The sequence below is a fragment of the Lissotriton helveticus genome, chromosome 2_2, assembly GCF_964261635.1.
Source record: "Lissotriton helveticus chromosome 2_2, aLisHel1.1, whole genome shotgun sequence".
Taxonomy (NCBI): Eukaryota; Metazoa; Chordata; class Amphibia; order Caudata; family Salamandridae; genus Lissotriton; species Lissotriton helveticus.
Window position 1 is genome coordinate 145,158,717 of NC_136060.1, and position 22,482 is coordinate 145,181,198.

General features: G+C 49.7%; 1 protein-coding gene across 1 annotated transcript in view; it reads right to left on the bottom strand.

The window, feature by feature from the left end:
• The window catches only part of ATP10D (ATPase phospholipid transporting 10D (putative)), a 745,681-nt gene extending 724,050 nt beyond the window's left edge, over positions 1 to 21,631 (bottom strand). Inside the window, exon 1 of the mRNA XM_078678229.1 lies at positions 21,428 to 21,631. Coding sequence (XP_078534355.1) covers positions 21,428 to 21,556 — 129 coding nt within the window. The 5' untranslated portion in view covers positions 21,557 to 21,631. The remainder of the gene's footprint in view (positions 1 to 21,427) is intronic.
• Between the last annotated feature and the right edge of the window lie 851 nt (positions 21,632 to 22,482).

Here is a 22,482-nt window from a genome sequence, read left to right on the forward strand (position 1 = left end):
AAGGACTGGATCACAATACTAGAACACCCCAGGCGAGTATCGCGTAATGTCCGATTTAGGTTTATACAAGGGATGGTCCTGCACAGAGCTTATCTGACTCCCACTCGGTTGCACAAAATGTTCCCGAACACTCCCCATACCTGTCCGCGCTGTGGGGTGGAGGAGGCAGAGTTCCTTCATATGCTGTGGTCGTGCCCACGACTCCGAGGGTACTGGTCAGGAGTATGTCAGTCGCTGAGAGTGGTCACGAAACTCCCAGTGCCGTTAGAGGCACGTACTGCCTGTCAGGGTTGCGCAGACGGCCCAAAACACAGAAGGCTCAACTGAAAATGCTTGATCTGGCCCTGCTTTTAGCGATCAGGACACTTACGATGAGATGGAAGTCACACACACCACCAGGTATACCCCTTTGGCAAGCTGAGGTACTGAAGTGGGGGAAGGCGGAAGGGACAGTCCTCAGGAGGGAGGAGGCACGGGGCCTACGGAAATTCCCAATATCCCTGTAATGGGAGACAATGATCCTTGCAATAGAGGAGGAGGGACGACCACAAACAGGGGGCAATGAGAGCGAGGGTTAACAGGACGCCCAATCGGGGGGCGTGGCCAGCAACATGGCCGACTAGACGTGCCTTGCCGGAGCTCCGGCCGAGCAGCACGATTATCCGACACTACAGATCACCCATGGGCCCTAACACATGCCACAACGGAGAAACGACGTCCTGATACCCGGAGGAATCCCCCCGTGATAGTGCGGAGCTGTCTCCACCGAGTAACGGACATTACAGTCCCAGAAGCTCCCCGGCGGCCATGCTGAAGACCGCGGCGCGCGGTGAAACGCGGCGCCCCTAGTGCCTCACCTTCCAATCCTGCCGCACAGTGCCCGGCTACTGGGGGCGCCGTGACCCCCCCGCCCCCCCCTGGCGGCCAAGCGGGACCTGGATTCCGCCGCTGGAGAGAGGAGGGCAATCCGAGGCGGACACAGCCGACCGGCCACCTACACCAAGATGGCGGCCGGCGGAGTGTGAGGCGGACGAGACAGACGGGAAGTCCCCACCGCGGCCATCCCCAAGTGGCGGACGAACAGGGAGACACTGACGGGCCGCAACGGAGGTGAGCCCGGGGCACAGGAGCCGGGAGCCGACCCCGCAGGGGCCGGGAGTCTGCCTCTGACTTGCACTCGGTGCCCGCCTTTACCAACATGGCGGCCGAGCTGCTTTGTCACCCAGCTTAACAGACATTAACGAGGGTGTGTGCCTGAGGGGCGAGTGCCACGAGGGGTGAGGAGACCTAGATCCCCCCGGTGAGGAGGCAGTCTGATGGGGCCCGTGGAGAGGTCCTGACCACACGACCCCAACCTGCGACTACGCATGACGACCAGCAGACCACGGTGAGCAGCCAGGGGACCCTCAGGACTGAGGCGAGAGAGGTGCCAGGGGAACCGCGGGCGAGTCTCTGCAAACGGGGCCACCCGGAGTGACTTTACTGCCACCCGCTGCTGGGCACATCTGCGCCGCAGGGCCCGGAGAGACGCGATATCAGCATGGGGAAAGGTGACCGGACTCCCGGGGCCTCGAGGCGGGGCCCCATGGACGACTTCACTGCAACGCGGTCCGGGGCGGCACAGCAGTCTCAGCAGACCGACGCGCGCAACGACACGGCCATGCTACTGGAGGCCATTCAAGCGTCCAGAACCGATATACAGGCATCTCGGACGGCCCTGGAAACAAAGATTGGAGAGGTGAGATCCGAGGTGACGCTACTACGGCAGGACTTCCGCAACTTAACCGAGAGGGTTACGGTGACCGAATCTCGCTTGACCGAAAATGAGGAGGCGATTACAACACTCAAGAAGGACATGGCGGAACTGCAGGCCTCTCATCGCCAACTGCTGTGGAAGGTGGATGATGCCGAAAATAGGTCCAGACGCAATAACCTTCGCTTTGTGGGCTTTAGAGAAGGGATTGAGGATGGGAACATGTCCGCCTTTCTCCTAAACTGGCTGAAAACTACCTTCCCAACTGCACGATTCTCCCAGTGCTTCATCATCGAAAGGGCGCACAGGGCGCTCCTCGCCAAACCTCCGGAGGGAGCGCGGCCGAGACCTGTCATAGCGCGCTTCTTGAACTACGCGGACAGAGACCTGATCCTGCGCGAGGCCAGGAAGTTGGGGGAGATCCGTCTGGAGAATGCCTCCATCATGATTTTTCCAGATTACAGTCAGGAGGTCTCGAAGCAGCGTCGCTCGTTCGACTCGGTCAAGGCAAAGCTGAGGTCTTTGAACATTTCTTACATGCTCCTCTTCCCTGCCAAACTCAGGGTAATCTATAAAGACAAATCCATCTTCTTTGCCCACCCGGAAGATGTGTGGCAATGGCTCGAAGAGAGGCCCATTCTGAATAGTAGAGAGGCGGCAGGCCGAGCTGCTCTGGACAAGACGATACGAGAGGGGCCGCTCTGGGAGATGCCGAAACCACAGCGAAGGGGTGCGCGGAGGGTGCAGAAGAAAGCCCCGGCGACGCCGTACCGCACGCGAGACAAAGAGGGTGAGAGAGGGAACAGGTCGGCGTCCCCGAGCAATGACTTGGTGGCGGGCTCGAGATTCAGCTGCCTGAGGAATGGAACCCGATCCGAAGGCGATGAGGTGGAGGACTCGGAAGCCCACATGTCTGGAGGAGAAGGAGACATACCAATGGACAACTCGGAACATCCGCTGGTCACGGTGATCCAGCAATTGGAACAGGATTCTTCAGGCCAAGAGATGAATACGGACACTCAGGACTCGCATTCGTGAACATGGCTGAATGGGGATCGGAGAAGATGGCGGCTCGGCGAAACGGAGCAAGCAAGTTGACACGCACCCCCCTACTGTTCTTTAAGTTCTCAGTGTTGGTTCTTGTTTAGCGTGGGGAGGGATGTGCGGGAGGGCGACAGACCTTCTCCCTTGGATGGTTCAGGCCCGGGTTGGGATGCAACTGGAAGGGGAGGGAGGTGGGGAGGGGGGAGCGGAGGGGAGTTGGTTCTTGTATTGCCCCCGGTTGGGGTCTACAAAGGTTATGGGGGGGAGGGGGGAGCCCGTTCAGGAACAGCAGAGACATGCCAGCCCACAGTTGGTGACATCCCTAAGTCACGGTCCCACCCAGGGAAGGCTCAGAGCAACACAATGGCAAGTACATTAGACGCCACACCCACGGGTGACACAGAAATCACGGTGCTAAGCTGGAATGTGAATGGCCTGGGGTCGAAAATTAAAAGAGGTTTAGTTAGTGAGTACCTCAAACGACTGACACCAGACGTCGTCCTCCTCCAGGAAACACACCTTAGAGGGAACCAGTGCGCATTTATTGCGCGAGGAAGATATACTGTCCTGGCACATGCAGGATACACGGCAGACTCCAGGGGGGTGGCGATCCTTATAAAAAAGTCGGCGCCATTCACGATTACACGCACTTGGTTAGACCCACAGGGCACATATGCGGGAGTCCAGGGGTTGTGGAGAAGACGTAGGTTCACGATAATATCAGTGTACGCCCCACCCAAGTTGCAGTCTCTCACACTGAAGGCGGTTGCTACTATCCTACTGGACACGGCTGACACAACTCAAGTAGTGGGGGGGGACTTTAATGATGTCATGTGCACCACACAAGATAGATCGGGGACTTCACGCTCAATGGGGTCCACAACTGCCCTAGCCCGGCAAATGAATACCTTCGGCCTCACCGACATATGGCGTTGGCTCCATCCAACACAGGTAGCCTATTCCTTTTACTCCGGGGCACACAAGGTCTTCTCCAGGTTGGATTATATTTTTATGTCCAGGCAGGATATCGCGGTCGGAGACCTAGCAGAATACAAGGCGCGGGGGATCTCCGACCACTCCCCGCTATTAGTGCAGGTGGGACGAGGCAGAGGGGAGAGGCAGTCACAATGGCGATTAGCGGCATGGGACATCCAAACTCCGGAAATACTTAAGGGCGTGCGTGCGGACATACGGGTGTACATGGCCGAAAATGAGGGTTCGGTGGACTCTGGTGTTACCCTCTGGGAGGCGATGAAACCAGTCCTGAGAGACCGCATTCAAACTAGGCTGGGAGATGCTAGGAGGTCGCGTCAGGGTCAGGTAGCGAGTGAAGAGGTATCCATTTTAAATTTAGAAACGGAGTATCACCAACAGAAGGGCGAGGCCCGCCTCAGGAAATTGATTGACACACAGAGACGATACAGGGAATTAGTCACGGATGAGGCGCGCACTCAGGCACTGGCGACATTGCATCGGCTATACGATGTCGGTGACAAGTCGGGCAAACTTTTAGCCTGGCTGAGTAGGAGGGAAACTGCAGCGAGATGGGTGGATCAGATCTTGTTAACAGGGAACAGGCAGGTAAACACGGATGGAGACATAGCGGAGGCCTTCGCGGCCTATTACGAGGACTTCTACAGGGCCAGGGACCTGGGCGACAGTGAGGACGCCCAACGCTACTTAGGTGATATGGAGTTGCCGACGTTATCCGCGGAGGCTACTGCAGCCCTGGAGGCGGATTTGACGCTGGACGAAATCTCTGAAGCTGTAACGGCGTTGAAACCGGGGAAGACTCCCGGGCCCAATGGCTTCCCGGCAGAATTTTTTAAACGTACGGCGGATCTGTTACAGCGACACATGAAGACCCTCTTCACGGACGCATACCATGCAGGGAGTTTTCCGACAGATTTAGCCTTGGCCACTATTATCCCAATCTACAAAGAGGGCAAACCCAAAAACGACTGCTCCTCCTACCGCCCAATCTCCCTCCTAAATACGGAGACGAAAATACTGGCCACTATCCTGGCCCGGCGGTTACGACAGGTGATAACGGAGTTGGTGCATATGGACCAGTCCGGTTTCCTTCCGGATAGGGCGACCAAATTGAATCTCCGTCGCACTCACAACTGGCTACAGGAGGTCCGTGAGAGAAGTGAACCCCACTGGTTTCTCTCATTGGATGCGGAGAAGGCATTTGATGCAGTCCACTGGCCCTTCCTGATGGAGACCCTCCGACGTTTTGGGATTGGACCCAAATACATGCAGTGGGTCTGGCTCCTGTACTCCAACCCGAGGGCGAGAGTGCGGATCAATGGACGGTTGTCCCGTGAGTTCCCCATTGGTAGGGGTACGCGCCAGGGCTGTCCATTGTCCCCCCTCCTGTTTACCCTTACGATTGAAATTTTAGCGATACGGATTAGACAGAATCAGGATATCAGAGGTTTTAGATGGGGTAATACTGACGGCACGCAGGAAAAAATATCTCTGTATGCCGATGACGTACTATTGTTCGTGACCGACCCGGACAGGACAATTCCAGCACTGTTCGGGGAGCTAGGCGAATTCGGGGCGAGGGCGGGCCACACGATAAATTGGCACAAATCGGTCCTTTATGACCCACAAGGCAAGGAGCGTCATGAGTGCCTTCCAGGGCAGCTTATTCATACTAAAGACGGCTTCCAATACCTGGGCGTATATATAACGCTAGACAAGGAACGCTCCTACACTGCGAATGTAGCTCGGATAATGGTAGAAACAAAGTCAGAAATGGACAGATGGAGGCAACTCCCGCTCACCCTATTGGGTCGAGCCGCACTGTATAAAATGGTCCTACTACCCAAGTTTCTCTATGCACTCCAGAATGAGTATTATCCCCTACCGTTGGCGACTTTGACTAAAATACATGCGGACCTGCGCGCCTTCCTGTGGCTGGGAAAACAACCTCGTGTAGCCCTCACCACGCTGCAGCGCCACCAATATAGCGGGGGTATCTCGCTTCCCAACCTGGAGGCGTACTACTGGGCGGAACACCTCGCCCCGATTAACGAGTGGCTACATGCGGCGGCCGATCACCCCACCTATGCGCTGGAAAGGTCTCAATGGTCACGCAAATCTATATTACATTACCTCTATGGGGAGACGGTAGGCCAGCACTTCCTTCCCGCCACTAGGATAACGTTGACGGCGTGGCGTAGGGCAACAAAAAGAATGGGTTGGGACAAGAGGGTCACTCGTCAGACACCACTGTGGTGCTGCAAGTGGCTAGGAGAGCTGAATAAACTGAAAGGCTTTAGGAGGTGGGATGACATAGGCATCTCCACTGTAGGGGACGTGATTGCAAAAGGGGAATTAAAGACCTTTCAGGCACTCAGAGCAGAATTTGGCCTACACACTACTCAGTACTACAAATATTTACAACTGAAACATGCATGGAGCGCACAAAACACTACACTGGCAGATCTCCCAGAGTACACACCACTGGAGGGTAGACTGCTGCAGGAACAGATGCAGGGTGGGGCGATATCCCTAACGTATAAGACTCTAACCAACAATATGCTGGGTGACCTGCAAGCCCTACGAGATAGATGGGAGGCGGATGTGGGGGACATGGAGGATTTAGACTGGGAACTCGCCCTCATGCACCCCCGTGAGGTGGCTATTAAGTCCAGACTCCGCCTCATACAATTTAAAATACTGCACAGATCTTACTTTGACAGGGTACGACTCTTTAAAATGGGTAGGATACCAGACACAACATGCCTTAGATGCCATCGACACACAGGTGATTTCTTCCATACACTATGGGGGTGTGAAATAATTCAAGAATACTGGGAGGAGGTGTTCCGGGAACTAGAGAATGTATTGGAGGTGGCCTTACCACGTGACCCTAGACTGGCATTGTTGGGTACGATCACAGAGGTGGACCTGCCCCGCCCCTTGACTATCTTTCTGGTACTGGCCTTAGTGGTAGCAAAAAGAGACATCGCAAGATGCTGGGGAGCGCCCGAAAAGCCGAATATGGAAGAATGGCGGAGGGGATTGGATCTGTACATGGCGGCGGAGAGAGTTACTTACCGTGCACGGGGCTGCCCCAAAAAATTCAGGAGAATATGGGCTAAATGGAGACAATTCCATGGACTAGACTGAGACCTTGTGGACTAGTAAAATGTGGTTGGGGACCACCTGGACGAGATGGTGTGCACAGTGGGGACTCATGAGTATTATGTGAATACTTTAATACCTGTTCTTGTGTGCGAGATTGTCGGGTGAGACACGTCGGGAGAGGGTGGGGACCAAGGGGTAGGGGGGGGTGTGAAGGGTTGGCGGGAGGCTGTTCCGGGGATTCTGTTGGGTTTTGGTTTATTTGTTCTTACTCTTGCTAGTTTGAAAGCAAATCTATTACTGCAGGGTATGATATGATGTAATTACTGAGAAAAGTTGCGTTCCTGGCGGATAGGGCGGAATGTTGACACCCTACCGTCTGTCTGCCTTTTTCCATAGAGGTGATACTACTGATGCAACAATAAAAAGAATTAAAAAAAAAAAAAAAAAAACAGGACGCCCAATCACACACACGATGGCAACCGCCACATATAGGAACACCCCATGCGTCAGCACACGTCAGCGCCTACGATACCGGAGGGACCCGATGATTGATTTCCCATTAAGTAGATTACATCGGGACAGCCAGGAGACTACCAGTTCAAGGTTGGGAGAGGGAGGGGGGAGGCGGGAGGGTGTTGGGTTGTTTTAGTAATTGCTATGTTACCTCCCCACGATGTAGAAATGACAGATTTGTATGACAAGATATAGGCATCTTATGGTTGTAATACTTGAATGATATTAGAACATGCTAGGGAGGAATACATGAGGGGTGAAAATGGAAAAAAACGGCTGTTGCAATGGATATAATGTACGTATAAATGCAGATATGACAGCTGTGAACAGAGTTCTTAAAAAAAAAGAAAAAAAGAAAGTAAAAACGCATGTTAAAAACATCAAAATGTGATCTATGTGTAAGATGACAATTGATCTGATCAGCATGGTTTATAAAAACAGGGCATTATTATTACGGTTAAAATAATCCATAAAAAAAGAGCTGGCCAAATATTGTTGCAGAAGGTGTGGAACCAGGCCCGGTTCTAGCGGGTTGGCCGGTTGGGCCAGGCCAACACAAACATGAGCCTGGCCCTGGCAGTGACGTCTCGACGGCCAGTAATAAATGGCCACTTAATTTAAAACGTTCTTCCAAAGGTTGTTTTTCTTCCTAGGATTTGCGTGATTGGGCCTGGGCTCTCTTACAGGCATCTCCAATCACGCATTGCCTTTGAGAAAGGTGGGCTGTGTCCCCACCCACTCGTGCAGGTGCAATTGGGTCACGGGAAGGACACAAATCCTCTCTTTGGCACCTGCCAACCTTAACTGTAAACGCAACCATTCTGCTGCCTAGATGTTTCCTTTTCATATTTTTTATTAATGCAGTGTATGCTCTGAAAAATAGTAAAGTAAAGTTTTTATTTAGCATAGTTACTTAAAACCGTTGCTACAAAATATCTCATTGCAGATTTAAAACCAATTAAAAGACATTATAACCTAATGATATTTGCAACGCATTAAAACAAGCAATTATTGTAGCAGCGTTTGTCCTTATACCTATCTGCTGTGTGGTAATTCAGGCTTTGGCATGTTCTTCTCTACTTGTATTAAAAATTTTACAAAGCAACAGTTAAGCTGCATGTCCTCGGGTGCAAAACATGCCAACACAGCTTGTCTCGGTGTGCGAATGACTCTCTGGTTAAAAAGTGGTTTTAAAAACCGTCTCCTTTCCTCAGTTAATTCTTTACATGTACAGAGGAGATGCAGCATATCTTCTTGCATTGTCCCACATAAGCGGCAGTTAGAATCAGATTGGGTTTTCAGCCAATGTGGAAAGTGCTTTGTGCATGGCAACAAGCCTAGTCTGTATTTCAAAAATATAATTTTTGTATGTTTAGCAAAACCCAAAGCTAGATACTTCTGAGCCCCCAGAGAGGAATAGGTGCTCAGAATTATCCAACCATGTGACCTCCTTGTTAAGGCTGCCTTATCTTCAATCCAAGATTCATTTCGCACCGATTTCTTTGTTAGTTTTTTTTAGAGGTTGTGACTTGTGAGTGTTGCCCAAAGTTCTGTAAGACCCAGCGTTGCCACGCATGTTGCTAAGTATTTCGCCGCTGTTGTAGCTCTGTCCATAAGTGCCAATTTAGGGTGCCAGGTTCAGATTTCCTTACTTTGTCCCAGAAGATGATTGTTGCACCTTTCCTTGCAATGGTCTGTTTTTGCACACCAAACTCAAGCCTAATCTGCGCTGGAGAGACTCGTGTTGGTAAACCAAAAATTATTCTGTATACTTTTGCAACCACAGCATCCAAGAGCTTCGAGTCCCTCCCCCTCTGTACCTCGCTCCCATAGGTTATTGTGGGTAGAAGTTGTGCCCGTATAACTTCTACCAAAGGAGCCAGTGAAGGACCCGTCAGACTGGAATTGAGGTTTCTCATTGAGACTGCTAAGGCTATGCCTTTTCCTTTTAATTGTTTCTCTCTGGGTTACAAAGTGCCCGCCTTTATCAATGATCACCCCCAAGTATTTATACTCATTGGCTGAATCTACTTGAATCTTGTCCCAAAACCAGACAGGTGTTTTCTTAAAGTTCTTTTTAATTGTCATGGTTTTTGTTTTTTCAAGATGTTTCCTTTTCTATTCCACACTGGAGAAAATAAAATGAATCCCGATTCGCCTTTCCTGGCCCTGCAGCTGCTTATCTGATAGGGTGTGACAACGAACCAGCAGGTAAGATAATGTGTGGCTATATGTTCTTTTTAAAATCAGGGAAGGCCCAACAAGACACACTTCATGTATGCTTCATTTACAATAAAAAATGTCCAGATAACTCTGGTGATTAATGATCCCGCTGGGGAGCAATTATTTGTCTTTTGGAAGTTTTGAAATGCAGATAAACTGTATTTTATGTGGATAGCTCAGTGGGTTGCTGCCTTTGTCACAGAGCTTATTGTGGTACTTGCAGTTCAGAAACTATAATCCTATCACAGGACAGTGACCTATGGACTGTCATCAAAGAGCTGCATGCAAACCTGAATGGTATCATTAGAACTTAGCTTTTTTGTGTTGTGATATAGTCAGAACTTCTCCAGTCTCATTACTCCAATGTGGCTAAAAAGGAGTTTGTTTGGGCAGATATACATTTTTATCAGTAAAACCAACCCACAACCACTGGGGTGTGCTTTAATTCAGAGTTTGTGCTTCTCCAGACCAAACTTTCTTAAAATATACTGCCCACCAGTATCGATGACATGTGAACCCTACACCTTGTATTCCTCATTGGTTTATGTGACATTCCCTGTATACTGATCTGCATACAGTAGTGCGACCCCCTGTGGAAAATTAGTACGGTTTGGTAAACATTATCTGCGCCATCTTGCCTCTTCCCCTGAGGCCACACTTTTTGTCATGCGCACCCTCGATCAGAACAACCCTTTTTTTCATGCCACTGACCCCCGGCATAGCCCTCCTCCCTCACAGAGCCCGCACCCTGACCAACCCCCGCTCACACATGCCTTGGGTCATAAACCCCTCTTCAGCGCAGCGCTGCCTCAGAACCCCATCCTGTTCCCAGCACGACACCTCCCTTCATTCCTTTCATGGTCCCAGGCCCTTTTGATGCAAACCCCCTTTTCCTGTGTGCCCGTTTGTCCTCCCCGTTCCCAGGCCGACACCTAGCCCTGCCGATACTGTTTATTGCCCCTCCCCGTACAGTAGAAAGCTTCCCTCCTCAAAGGACCCCCGAATCGATCAAAGCCCCCACCCTAAGAGATCCGATCAAACCCCCACGTTCCATGAATCGGCGGAATGTCCAGCTGCGCGATAATCATCACCTGTTGGGACCGGGGTGGGACTTCTGCTGTATATGTGTGTGGGAACGGGCTCGGAGTGGGGGTTCCGAGAATGTCTTTCCGTACATCAAAGCATTGCCATGAATATGTAATATGTAATAAAGTAATAAACTTGTGTATAAGAGGCCAGGCCTCAGAGATGCGGGTAGAGCACCTCATGACGATACCTGCTGTCTGAATTGTTGTGTTCTCCTCCGGAGAGAATAAACCTTGTTTCCTGCCTTCCCGTCTCCAGCGCCTGCCTCTTCATTGATTAATAATTTGTGGGTTAAAGAGGCGATACCGCCGGGCAAATATCGATTGTCCCTTGACCTTAGATTCAACAATTGGCGTCCCAAGCGTGGGGCCCATCAGCGACTCGTGGATCCAGTGGGAGAGGTCCTGACGACAGAGTGAACGACTGCAACGATCGGGAGAGCTCTTGCCCAATAGACCCTCGTCTGGCAGCCGATCATCCGAACTTCACTGGTTCCGAACAGACCTCTCTCGAGTGATCTACGGTCCTGACTGGGAACCATCAGGAGTGCTGCGAGGAATACAAAGACAAGAGGACGATCGGGCGCTGGATTCGGAAGACGAGAAACTGTCCATACGGTCCGGGTAAGGTCGTGTAGACACGACAAATCACGAAATAATTGTTGATTGTTCAGAAAATACTAGTATTACTCTTTGTTGACTCATTTGGAGATTCACTGTCTGCACACGGAGAAACAGTAGGCTCTTTCCCTTTTGCAAACAGTGAAGGATAGGAAACGCAGCCGTCGTGCCTATTTTTCTCCCCCACTGGTTTTATTATTTATTTGACGGCTTATTCTCGGGAGACTCCCTCTCCCACACTGATTAACTGTTTTTGGCCCCGAACTACTGTTCGCGGATTGTTTTCTGGAGATTCTCTGTCTGCAAACAGGAAATAACAGATTCCTCTTTACGGATAGTGAAAGGGTAGAGGACGCAGACTTTTACGTGCCTACTTATTCTCCCCACAGGTTTTATTTTATTTTTATTGGTTGTTTTTGTTATTGGTTCATGAGGTATTCACTGCCTGCAAACAACGTAGAATAGAAATATTCTGTCTAGTCTTTGCGCGCAGTGATAAGATAGGCAGTGCTGACTTTTTGTCCCTCGTCGTGAGCTGTCATGTCTGTCTTCTCCCCACTGGTCGATAGCTGGTTCAGCCCGGACCGTTTATTAGAGGTGGATCATCTAGCTCCGCTGGAAGGCACCCCTAATAAAGACATGTTCGTAAACTATGGATTAGTTACCATAGCCTATAGTAAACTGTGGCACAGGTATACCAAAGAAAGCCAAGAGAAACAGTGGCCACTGATAGGATCCTTCGACCTTGATAAAATAGAAACGTTAGAAATAGCCCTGCGTGATAATAAGACAACGCCCGTTATGCTTGACTGCCTCGGTATGGGGCGCAAAGAAGCAATGCAACAAAAGAATAGAGACGAGGACAGAGCAGGTAAAGGAACATATCGACAGGACGACCTCAGAACACAACGTCCTGAAAGTAATCCCCAGACACTACGCACAGGACGGCCAGACTTAGGGCAAAACCAATGTGCTTTTTGTAGATATGCCGGCCACTGGAAAGCCCAATGCCCGACTCTACTGAGCGTGAATAGGAGCAGAGGACCGACAGGAATAACAGGCCGGCAGAAAGGGAAAAGGCGCGAGACAAAGATGAATCAGACTGACTTGAACAGGCCAGATAGAACCACCACGTTTGATTATGCCCGATGGCACAGATTTCGCCAAGCCAATTTCAGCGACATGTTCGAGTCCTCATAGATCCAACAACGATAAGACGGGAAAACCCAGTGTAGCTCTAAATTGACAGACGACAAACCCCGATGAAAACAGAAAGAATAATGTACACACACATGATCAAGCATCCTTACGTTTAGCCAAGTAGGGAAAAGTTTAGGGTATTTCGAGGTAAGGGTTACACAAGTATCCTTCGCCGATAGGACTAGGGATATTGCCTATGTCTGAAGATCTACTACCTCCTTTTCTTCCGCGTCCTTATAGGCATATAACTGAAGCCTGCTCCATTGCTCCAACAAAAAGTATGCGCAGCATATAAAAGTGAGACAATTATGGCCAATAACTGTATTATGTTTGTCTTGGGTCTTTTTATATAATATTTGTACTGTCTCCCCGTCTGAGTTTGTGTGTACGTAATGCATGAATCTGCGTCATCCCTCTGCCTGTGTTACCTTGGTACTTAAACTTTTGTTAACAGAAGCTTTAGTATGGAACAACCTGGAAAGAAAGGAGTGAGAAAACGAAATCCATAGGCCACTTATGAACTTGAACTTTTATTTAACATAACGAACAAGAAACAAATAAACACTTAATAATGCCCTAACAGAAAACGTTTGAAACAAGAACGGTAAAACTAGAAAATGAAAGTCAACAGAACATTCGCCCCCCCCCATTCTGGAACCTTCCAAAGTAGGGCAGGGTTACAGTTACGCCCAGCCGGCGGCAACCCATATAAGGCGGGCCCTGCTGCCAACAACCGGTCAGGAAATCATAACATAGAGTGGAGCCGGAGGAGAGGCAGGGGCCAGCGGAGTCCGGCCGCAGCGGCCCTGGATAGCTGCAGGTAGTCCCGCCACATGTCTTCCCAGTCCGGCCACGGTGGCGCATGGGAGTTTTTAGGTAGTCCCGCCACATGTCTTCCCGGTCCGGCCACCAATGGCCAGGGACCGGGGCCAACTGGATCCGGCTGCAGCCGATGAGCCAAAGAACCCGTTCATGGGGCCAGAGCAAGGGGCGTCCGGCCGACATCCGCCGGAAGCCCGGTCCAGAGAAGGACAGGACACTTCTTTCTTTTCCCCTCCGTAATGGCCGCAGCAGCACGCCCGGCGCCACTTCTGTCATGAACAATGGCCGCGACAACTCTGGGCGGCGGGATGTCTTGTACATACCTCCAGTCCTGGTCGGGCTGGGAGGGAGAGGCGACGCGGACAAGCCTCTCCCACCTCCACGGATAGGAGGTTTCCCAGCCCCCGGCCCAGCGCCGAACTCCTCCAGCCAGGCGGTGGTGCCAATACCTGCGTAGCACCGAACATACCATGGTGGCGCCCCGATACTTGCGCAGCACCGACCATGCAACGGTGCCGATACTTGCGCAGCACCGAACATGCAACGGTGCCGATACTTGCACAGCACCGAACATGCACCGCAGGTGGCCATACTTCCGCAACACTGGACATGGGTTCATTCCAAAAGGTCTCCTCCACTCTTGCAGACTCGACGAAGGGCGGCCGCTGCAGGCCTCAAAATGGCATCTGGGTCCGCTGGAAGGCGGGCCTCGACCGCTAGAGTAACTTTGAATAGCGATATAACTCGGGCACTTGCCCACCGGGGCACGAGCCCCCACCTCCGACAGCACCCCCACAGCCTTGAAGATTCTACAAACGTCCCAGGAGCCCTCGGCCCCTGCAGGCTTCCGGTAAGAAACAACTGCCTCGATCGCTAACAAAACAAGCATGACATTGCCACTCTTTCTGTTAGCATGAATTCTCGAACTGCCGAAAAGGACTCTGGTCCAACTGCCGGTTGTAGGAAACATTTTTTTCTGATGCTACTTCCGGACTAACCCGGCCCCGCCCAAAATGGCGCCGGTGACAATAGGAACTTACGAACGCCACGTGGTGTCTTCTTTTTGCTAATAAAGAAAAACTTGATTTTCTGAGACATGTACCTGACCCTTTGTACGCTTAACGAGAAAGAAAGAGAATTCACTCGACGAACATATAAAGGGACTCCGTTAAAAAAAAAAAATGTTGATTACAAATGTACGATGTATTATATTTTTTTATAGCTGATGTATAACCTCGCTCATGACGCACATACACGGTATGCATATAGGAAATCTGATTGCGACTAGTCTGACGGTGCTTCTAAACTATGAAATAAATGCCCCCCGATCCCCCGACCAATTTATAGATGTTTTTAGTTTCCTACGAATGAATGAATAAACCTTTCTAATGTTTTCTAATGCTGCAAATTAACCCCCTACTGTACGCACTTTAGCCATTACCATGTCCAGCCAAGTACGACTGCACCTTGATAGATCTACATGCTGAATGATTTTGCAAAATAAAGGTTTCTCAAACTATGAACGGATATTGCATGCTTTATTTAAAATATGGGATCGGCGGGAGAGTTCTTTTCTGTGCACCCTACTCTGCTCTCTCTTTAAGGTTAATAGAAGATGGTTGCCCAGCCCCGGATGGAGGATCGAATCTGAGACACGACACTCTGCCGTCAAATATGCGACTGACTCAGGGACTCGCGCATGGAGAAAGACCCCGACTTCTGGGGATGGGTAAAAGCGAAATGGTGTAAAAGATGGAATATAAAGGTTGGGTAAAATGAAACGATGTAAAATGATAAAATATTATAAAGATACGACACTCAAAGATACTAGGGAACAGAGTTGACCGAAGAGCTGATAAACCTTAGAACATCACAACGTTGAAAGAGGTTTAAGGACCCCAATAGCTAAATACGCCTACCAACTGGAAACCTCGCACTAAGTGCTTCTGATTCTTTAACGTTTCCCTACTCACAGCCTATGAATCGCACTGCCCCCATTCCCCCCTTGGCTCCAGAAACCAAAAACCCCAGGAATTCTATCCCGAGGGGATAAGACGAGTATGAGGTAAGTAAAGGACTTTCGTACCCGTGCTTTTGATATGCTCGAATGTTGTCCCCCTCCCCTCTTTTTTTCCCCTCTACAGGCCACACCGGAATCGCGACCAAAGTATGGTGAAGATCTGAAGCCTCGCCCTGTCTGATATACGAAGCGGACTAACACTGCCTGGTGGCACCTAAACACACCCACAAACTGCTCTCTTTTTACCAAAAGAGCCAATAGAGTTTATGACATGATAAAAGCGATCACCCTTGATCCATGTTGCATGAATGGACACCTGTCACGTATGTCTGAAACTATGAGATGATGTTTGTGTATGACTGACGCGTTGACTTAACTGATTAACGGACCGAGAATGCAAGAAATGCGACACACTGGTGCCCTTTTTCCTCGATGCATGTCCCCTGTACCCGGCCTAATGCTCGTCCATCCCAAACTGCGTGCTTTCAAAATTCTAACACAGACCCGTAATGCCTTATGTTGCGTAATGCGCTGAATAGCCTGTCTTAATGCACGGCCACTCCCCATGTCGCACGTGTACTATTTAGCCTGTTGTTGCATGCATATGCGTGTGTCTCTGTCTCTCTCTCTCTCTCTCTCTCTCTCTCTCTCTCTCTCTCTCTCTCTCTCTCTCTCTCTCACGACTAAGCACCTAAATTGGCAAACCGCCACCCCTAGTGCCCCACCAATTGGCCCCTAATACCACGAGTATTTGCTCAAAATTTGTCCTAAGAAAAAAATCACCCTGACGCCGTGTCACTACCTCTCCTTTCTGCTAAATTGATGAAACCGAGATTTGGCCAAGAGGGAAAGGACAGGTAAGACCACGGAGGTTCCCTAATCTGACCCGAAATAAGGGAACTACATGTCAGCGGCTCCTGTGTTATAAAAAGATGCCTCAGATAATGCGACCTTCCCCGTCCCGAATTGTCGCAATACCCAAACAGTAAAGGTGATCGAAACATCCCCATCTTCCCAGAAAACCCCCAGTTTCGTATCAACTGCCCCCGACGGGAGATTTAAACTGCCCCTCACCCCCGGTTGTAAGAGATGGGTCGATTTACGCCCTTACCACAGTTTTTCTATGTCCCTAGTTGTTTTCCACAAGACCCCGGTTTTTTAATTAAGTAGTCAGGTTGTAGGAGGCTATGTAGGAACTAGAACGATGTTTGCAAAATTAAGATTAGACCAAAGTGAAGAAATCATTGCAATGAACCCTGTTGAAAGTAAAATGTTTAGCTGAAAGGCAGGATGCATTAATAGAATGAAAAATGTTTAGCCTATGTTCATCTCTCAGAAAGATACCCATCAGACCATGGTGATAGCACATTGCGTTTTTTGATATATAGCCCAGGAGAACGGTATAGCTTTGTAAGGCTTGTACTAGGAAGGTGGGTCTCCGTCAGAAGAGCTGACGTAACTGTAATGCAATAAAAGGCACCAGATCACGTACCATGACCAGGCAGAAAATACCATTGCGTTCTCATTTACCTGGAGCTGGGAGAGAAATAGACTTATGTGATTACCTTCCTCTGCCAATTCTCTAAAGACTGTCTTTTCAAACTCATTTAAGGGTACGACTGTCGGAGGAAAGAAGGACCGGATGTGGGAGCACGTGGCCTGACTACAGACTATGGAACATCTGCAACATTGGCCAGGGCGAGACCGCGACAGTAAGGAGCTGCAGGACGAGGCACTGTTTTCGACAAAATAAGAGGAAAGGGCTGACCTGATGCCCCTGCTCGATGTCTAATGTATGCCGAAAAGTCCCCGCTCTCAAAACTCGGTCATGAGCCCGCCTATCTGAAGTTTTTCCGTCCCCCTAGTCTGTTCCCGATCTGGCCCTGCTCCATCCCCCTTTTTCTCCGACCTACCCTAAAGGACTGCTCACACGCACATTTCCTCCATCTGAACCTTTTTGACAATCAACTCAAAGGACACAGGGCGAAAAGGACCTTTTTGACCAGAAACGCGAGGAAAAGGTCGTGCCCTGCAACGCGGGACCTGGAATAGAGCTGGACCCTTAGCTCCACCGCCGGTGCTCCACAGCGCCAACAAAAGACGACAAAGAATGCTGCGAACTCATTAACTTCGAACATTGACTCCCTCAATCATCGTTTCTGCTACGTCTCATTTCTCTCCCAGCCACCATTGTATTAATTATGCTCCACCATTGTGACATGAACAGAACTCACATATTTAATGACCTATCAATTCACATTCCAAACGACTATAAGCAACTATGAAATGTACTCAATGCTCTCACTACAGAATCATTTTTTGTCTATTATCACATTACTACGACTCTCCTGCAAACGAGTTTTTATCGATAGACCCGCCTCCTAAGATGAAAGATTTCAAAATGTAATGTATATAACTCCTTCACCTGGGTACCTACTTCTTTTCCGAGGATCACCACAGTCAACCTGAATTGGAAATAGGCCAGCAAGATGTCTTGGATATGTTAAAGGGAGGACTGTGGAAAATTAGTACGGTTTGGTAAACATTATCTGCGCCATCTTGCCTCTTCCCCTGAGGCCACACTTTTTGTCGTGCGCACCCTCGATCAGAACAACCCTTTTTTTCATGCCACTGACCTCACAGAGCCCGCACCCTGACCAACCCCCGCTCACACATGCCTTGGGTCATAAACCCCTCTTCAGCGCAGCGCTGCCTCAGAACCCCATCCTGTTCCCAGCACGACACCTCCCTTCATTCCTTTCATGGTCCCAGGCCCTTTTGATGCAAACCCCCTTTTCCTGTGTGCCCGTTTGTCCTCCCCGTTCCCAGGCCACACCTAGCCCTGCCGATACTGTTTATTGCCCCTCCCCGTACAGTAGAAAGCTTCCCTTCCCAAAGGACCCCCGAATCGATCAAAGCCCCCACCCTAAGAGATCCGATCAAACCCCCACGTTCCATGAATCGGCGGAATGTCCAGCTGCGCGATAATCATCACCTGTTGGGACCGGGGTGGGACTTCTGCTGTATATGTGTGTGGGAACGGGCTCGGAGCGGGGGTTCAGAGAATGTCTTTCCGTACATCAAAGCATTGCCATGAATATGTAATAAAGTAATAAACTTGTGTATAAGAGGCCAGGCCTCAGAGATGCGGGTAGAGCACCTCATGACGATACCTGCTGTCTGAATTGTTGTGTTCTCCTCCGGAGAGAATAAATCTTGTTTCCTGCCTTCCCGTCTCCAGCGCCTGCCTCTTCATTGATTAATAATTTGTGGGTTAAAGAGGCGATACCGCCGGGCAAATATCGATTGTCCCTTGACCTTAGATTCAACACCCCTACACTACGAGTAGCACTATACAACAAATGAAATGCATGTGACAGAGGGGCTACGGAGAGATGAACTGTTGGAGGGAGGCAATGAGGGAATCCGAGGAAAACGTCATGGGCTAAGGAGTTTTGAAGCGATGATGGGGCACTGGTGGAGGGTGGCAGTGAGGGAATCCGAGACGGAAGTCATTGGGGGAAGGGCTACGGAGAATGATGGGCACTGGTGAGGGAGTCTGAGGAGGAGGTCAAGAGTGGGAGGGGCTACAGAGATGAGGGGCACTGGCAGAGGGTGGCAGTGAGGGAATCCAAGAAGGAGGTCATTGGGGGAAGGGGCTACGAAGAATGAGGGGCACTGGTGGAGGGAGTTAGTGAGAGAGTTTGAGGAGGAAGTCCAGAGGGGAGGGGCTACAGTGATGAGGGGCACTGGCAGAGGGTGGCAGTGAGGGAATCAGAGGAGGAGGTCATGAGGGGGAGGGGCTAAGGAGAAATGAGGGGCACTGGTGGAGGGTAGCAGTGAGGGAATGCAAGAGGAGGTCATTGGGGGATGAGCTACGGAGAGATGAAGGGCACTGGTTGAGGGTGGTAGTAAGCGATTCTGAGGAAGCGGTCATGAGGGAGAGCCCGAAAAGTGTCACTTTCCTGATACTCCCACCTCAGAAACCTCTTCATCCCAAGGAACATTACATGGAAAAAAACTCGAGAGGTAAAATTAAGAAAGATTTGGAAATAAAAGAATGCGTCTTACTGGTCTTTGTAAAACTAAGGAGAGAAAGGAGGGCCCTGAAGGAGGCTTGGCTAGACATATGTGACAAATCGGGCATGCAGTGGCCCACCCGAATGCACCATTGGCCCACCCAAATAAAAATTCTGGGAGCCAGGCCTGCGAGGAACTAGCTGGTTAGATGGGACATTGCTAAATTAGATGTTCATGTACAAACAATTACGCACTAATCATTCGCTTTCCGTTGTTATTTAGTTGGTGATAAGTAAGGGCTCAAAAGAACACCTCCCATTCACATGTTCTAAAAACTGCAGGTGATCAATTGGGCTCCTCTCGCACCTTTCTAGAAGTCAAGCCTCAAGGGAACATACACTTAAAAAAGAACGAAAACCCGTACCCCTTAACACAATGGGTGGGACTGTGGGAGCAAGGATCTCTTAGGTACAGATGTAAAAGAATACAGATTAAAAACAGCAAAAGATTTAAAGATGGTGTGTGAGAGAAAAGTGTCGCCTCAACTGTAGGTAAACAGCAGACGTCAAGCATATACTTGTCCTGCCACCCTTGTCTGCCAAGGATATTAAACAAACTGACCTTACAAGATCTCGTTCTGTGGATCTGTTGCAACTTGCACTAATCTCCTCCCACAGCTAGATCCTATGTTTAAATGGACTATTCTCTAGCGCCACAATTCTATGCTGCGCTTTACAAATCTCTATGTCAACATAACTGGCGAGGTTGACTTTAGTGTGCATGGTGTATTAAACACAAAGGGAAGCGGTTTCCATACACAAACCACCAGTTATGAAAATATATTGTGCATTCAACAGAGCAGGGCCGGTTCTAGGATTTGCGAGGCCCTGGCCAAAAGGAAATGAGAGGCCCCTCTAATTTACATAAGTGACCCATTGCAAGGAGACAATTCAGAGACACTGCAGGAGGCCCATAGTCCAGCATTTTAGCGCCCCCACAGTTCTAACTTTCAGGCTACAAGCAATTCTCACACCTTTAACACCATAGGTGTAAGAAATTTCTTGTGGGCTAAAAGTTAAAACTGTGGGGGCGCTAAAATGCTGGACAATGGGCGTCCCGCAGTGTCTCTGAATTGTCTCCTTGCAGCTAGGACAAGAGAAAGCATCTACCTCCCCCAGGCCTCCAGACACCATCCCCGAGAGGCCCATGAACCCTAATTGCAAGCAAACACATTTCTTTTAGTGTTTCCACAGGGAAACAACAGGACATGCATCAGTGTGGGGCCCCATCCTGGTGGGCTGAGTGCGAGGCCCTGGGCAGCTGCCCACGCTACCCATGCCTAGCGCTGGCCCTGCAACAGAGAATTAATGCTTCGAGTTTTTTTCCCCGGCATATTTAGTCAATTCTCTAGTTGATTTCCTCAACAATTCAATATATAGCTGATAAGCGATACATTTGTCTCACAAACTTAAAACACTTGTCAAGACCTGTAAAACCAAAAAATACAGCAGTAGGCGCCTGCCAAATGTTGGCAAAGCAACTTGAATGAGAGAGGCTTTCTAAGGGAATTACCATAGCTATTAAAAGGTGGAGTATGCGGAGTCTCGAAGATCAGAATCGGTCTGAAGACGTATTAACTCGTGTCTGGAGCAAAGGCTGTTGATCAATTACATTAATTGTATTTACTGGAAACAGACGACTGAAACTCTAGTGCTGGTAGTAGCTCCCTCCCATTTAGGACACAAACACTGCAACGTTTTACTTTGTTTAACTCTCCTCAGGTTCCCTGGGGAGGAAGAGCGCCTGTACTATATCTACACTTTAGGTGGAGGGGGATGCAAATCGTATAAATGACTCTTCAGACATCACGAGCACACCGTCCTTTTCACACAATCTCCCCCACAGTTCTGAAATGAGGAACAAACAGCAGCTAGTGTCCGGCGCCGCAATTTTCACCCGTTAAAGATTTAACAGCAGCAGCGATGATAGTGTTGCAAAGATACGACCATGATATTCCCTTACCGTGAGCTCGTAAGTACACACACATAACGGGAGGCAGAGGCCAGGTGCCGGTTTCCGACGGACGCCGTCCGCCTCAGCCTGCCAGCAGCAATCCTGACTCAAAGTACGGCCCCTCCGGGCGGCTCGCATAGGACTCCGCCCTCTCCTTCCTAATGCTGCTATGTCTAATCTCACACGCACCGTCTCCCCTGAAAGCTCCTCCTCCCTGTACCGCCCACCTCATCTCAACCGAGCTGTCATGCCCTCCACAGCCCGCAGCCGGTGTTCTGCCTCTGGCTTGCTTCAAGGTCTCTTTCTTCGAACTTCACTTCTCTCGCCTATTCCCTCATCTCCCTACTTTAGCCCAACCTGCTCACATTCTTGCAGTTTTCGCCTCACCCGGTCACTGCCTCTTACTTTCTCCTTGTGGACACTCTTTCTTTCCGCATCGATTCTTCGCTACTTGCCTCAACGTGTTTGACCCTCCCATTTCTTCTAATCTACATCCATATACATTTGCTCCGCCCTGTTTGCCTCCTCTGTCTCTCTCGTCCCCTTTCACCGTTACCTGCGCCCCCTTCTCCTCCCCCGCCTGCACCCAGTGCGCTTGCGCAGTACAATTGAGTCTGATAACAACTGTACCGCCGCCCCAGGTTTTAATTTGGGTAAGACTTCGCCTGAGTAAATAACTTTGCTGACCTAAAATTGAGATTTTTCAGCCGTAAACATTTTTGAAAAAGGCACAAGGCGAGTTAGTTGCAAAGGACCAGCTTGCTGCCTGATACTTGAGTTTACTCCGGGTCAGTCGGGGATACCTAAAGATACAAGACATCAAAACAAAACCGACACAGCATAACATGGCTGCTGGGGGATGAAGTCTCCCATTAAGTTTTGTACTATTTGTCTGTTTTCTATGTCGCTTACCATGAGGTTGAATAAAGCAAATTGACAATTATGCTTATTATAAAGCTTATAAAGGGACAAACCCTTTCATTAGGTATCACATTTAAACAAGCATTGAAAATGCAATAGGTCTCGCCTTTGATTAAGTTAAAGTCATTTACTTTGCTAATGGT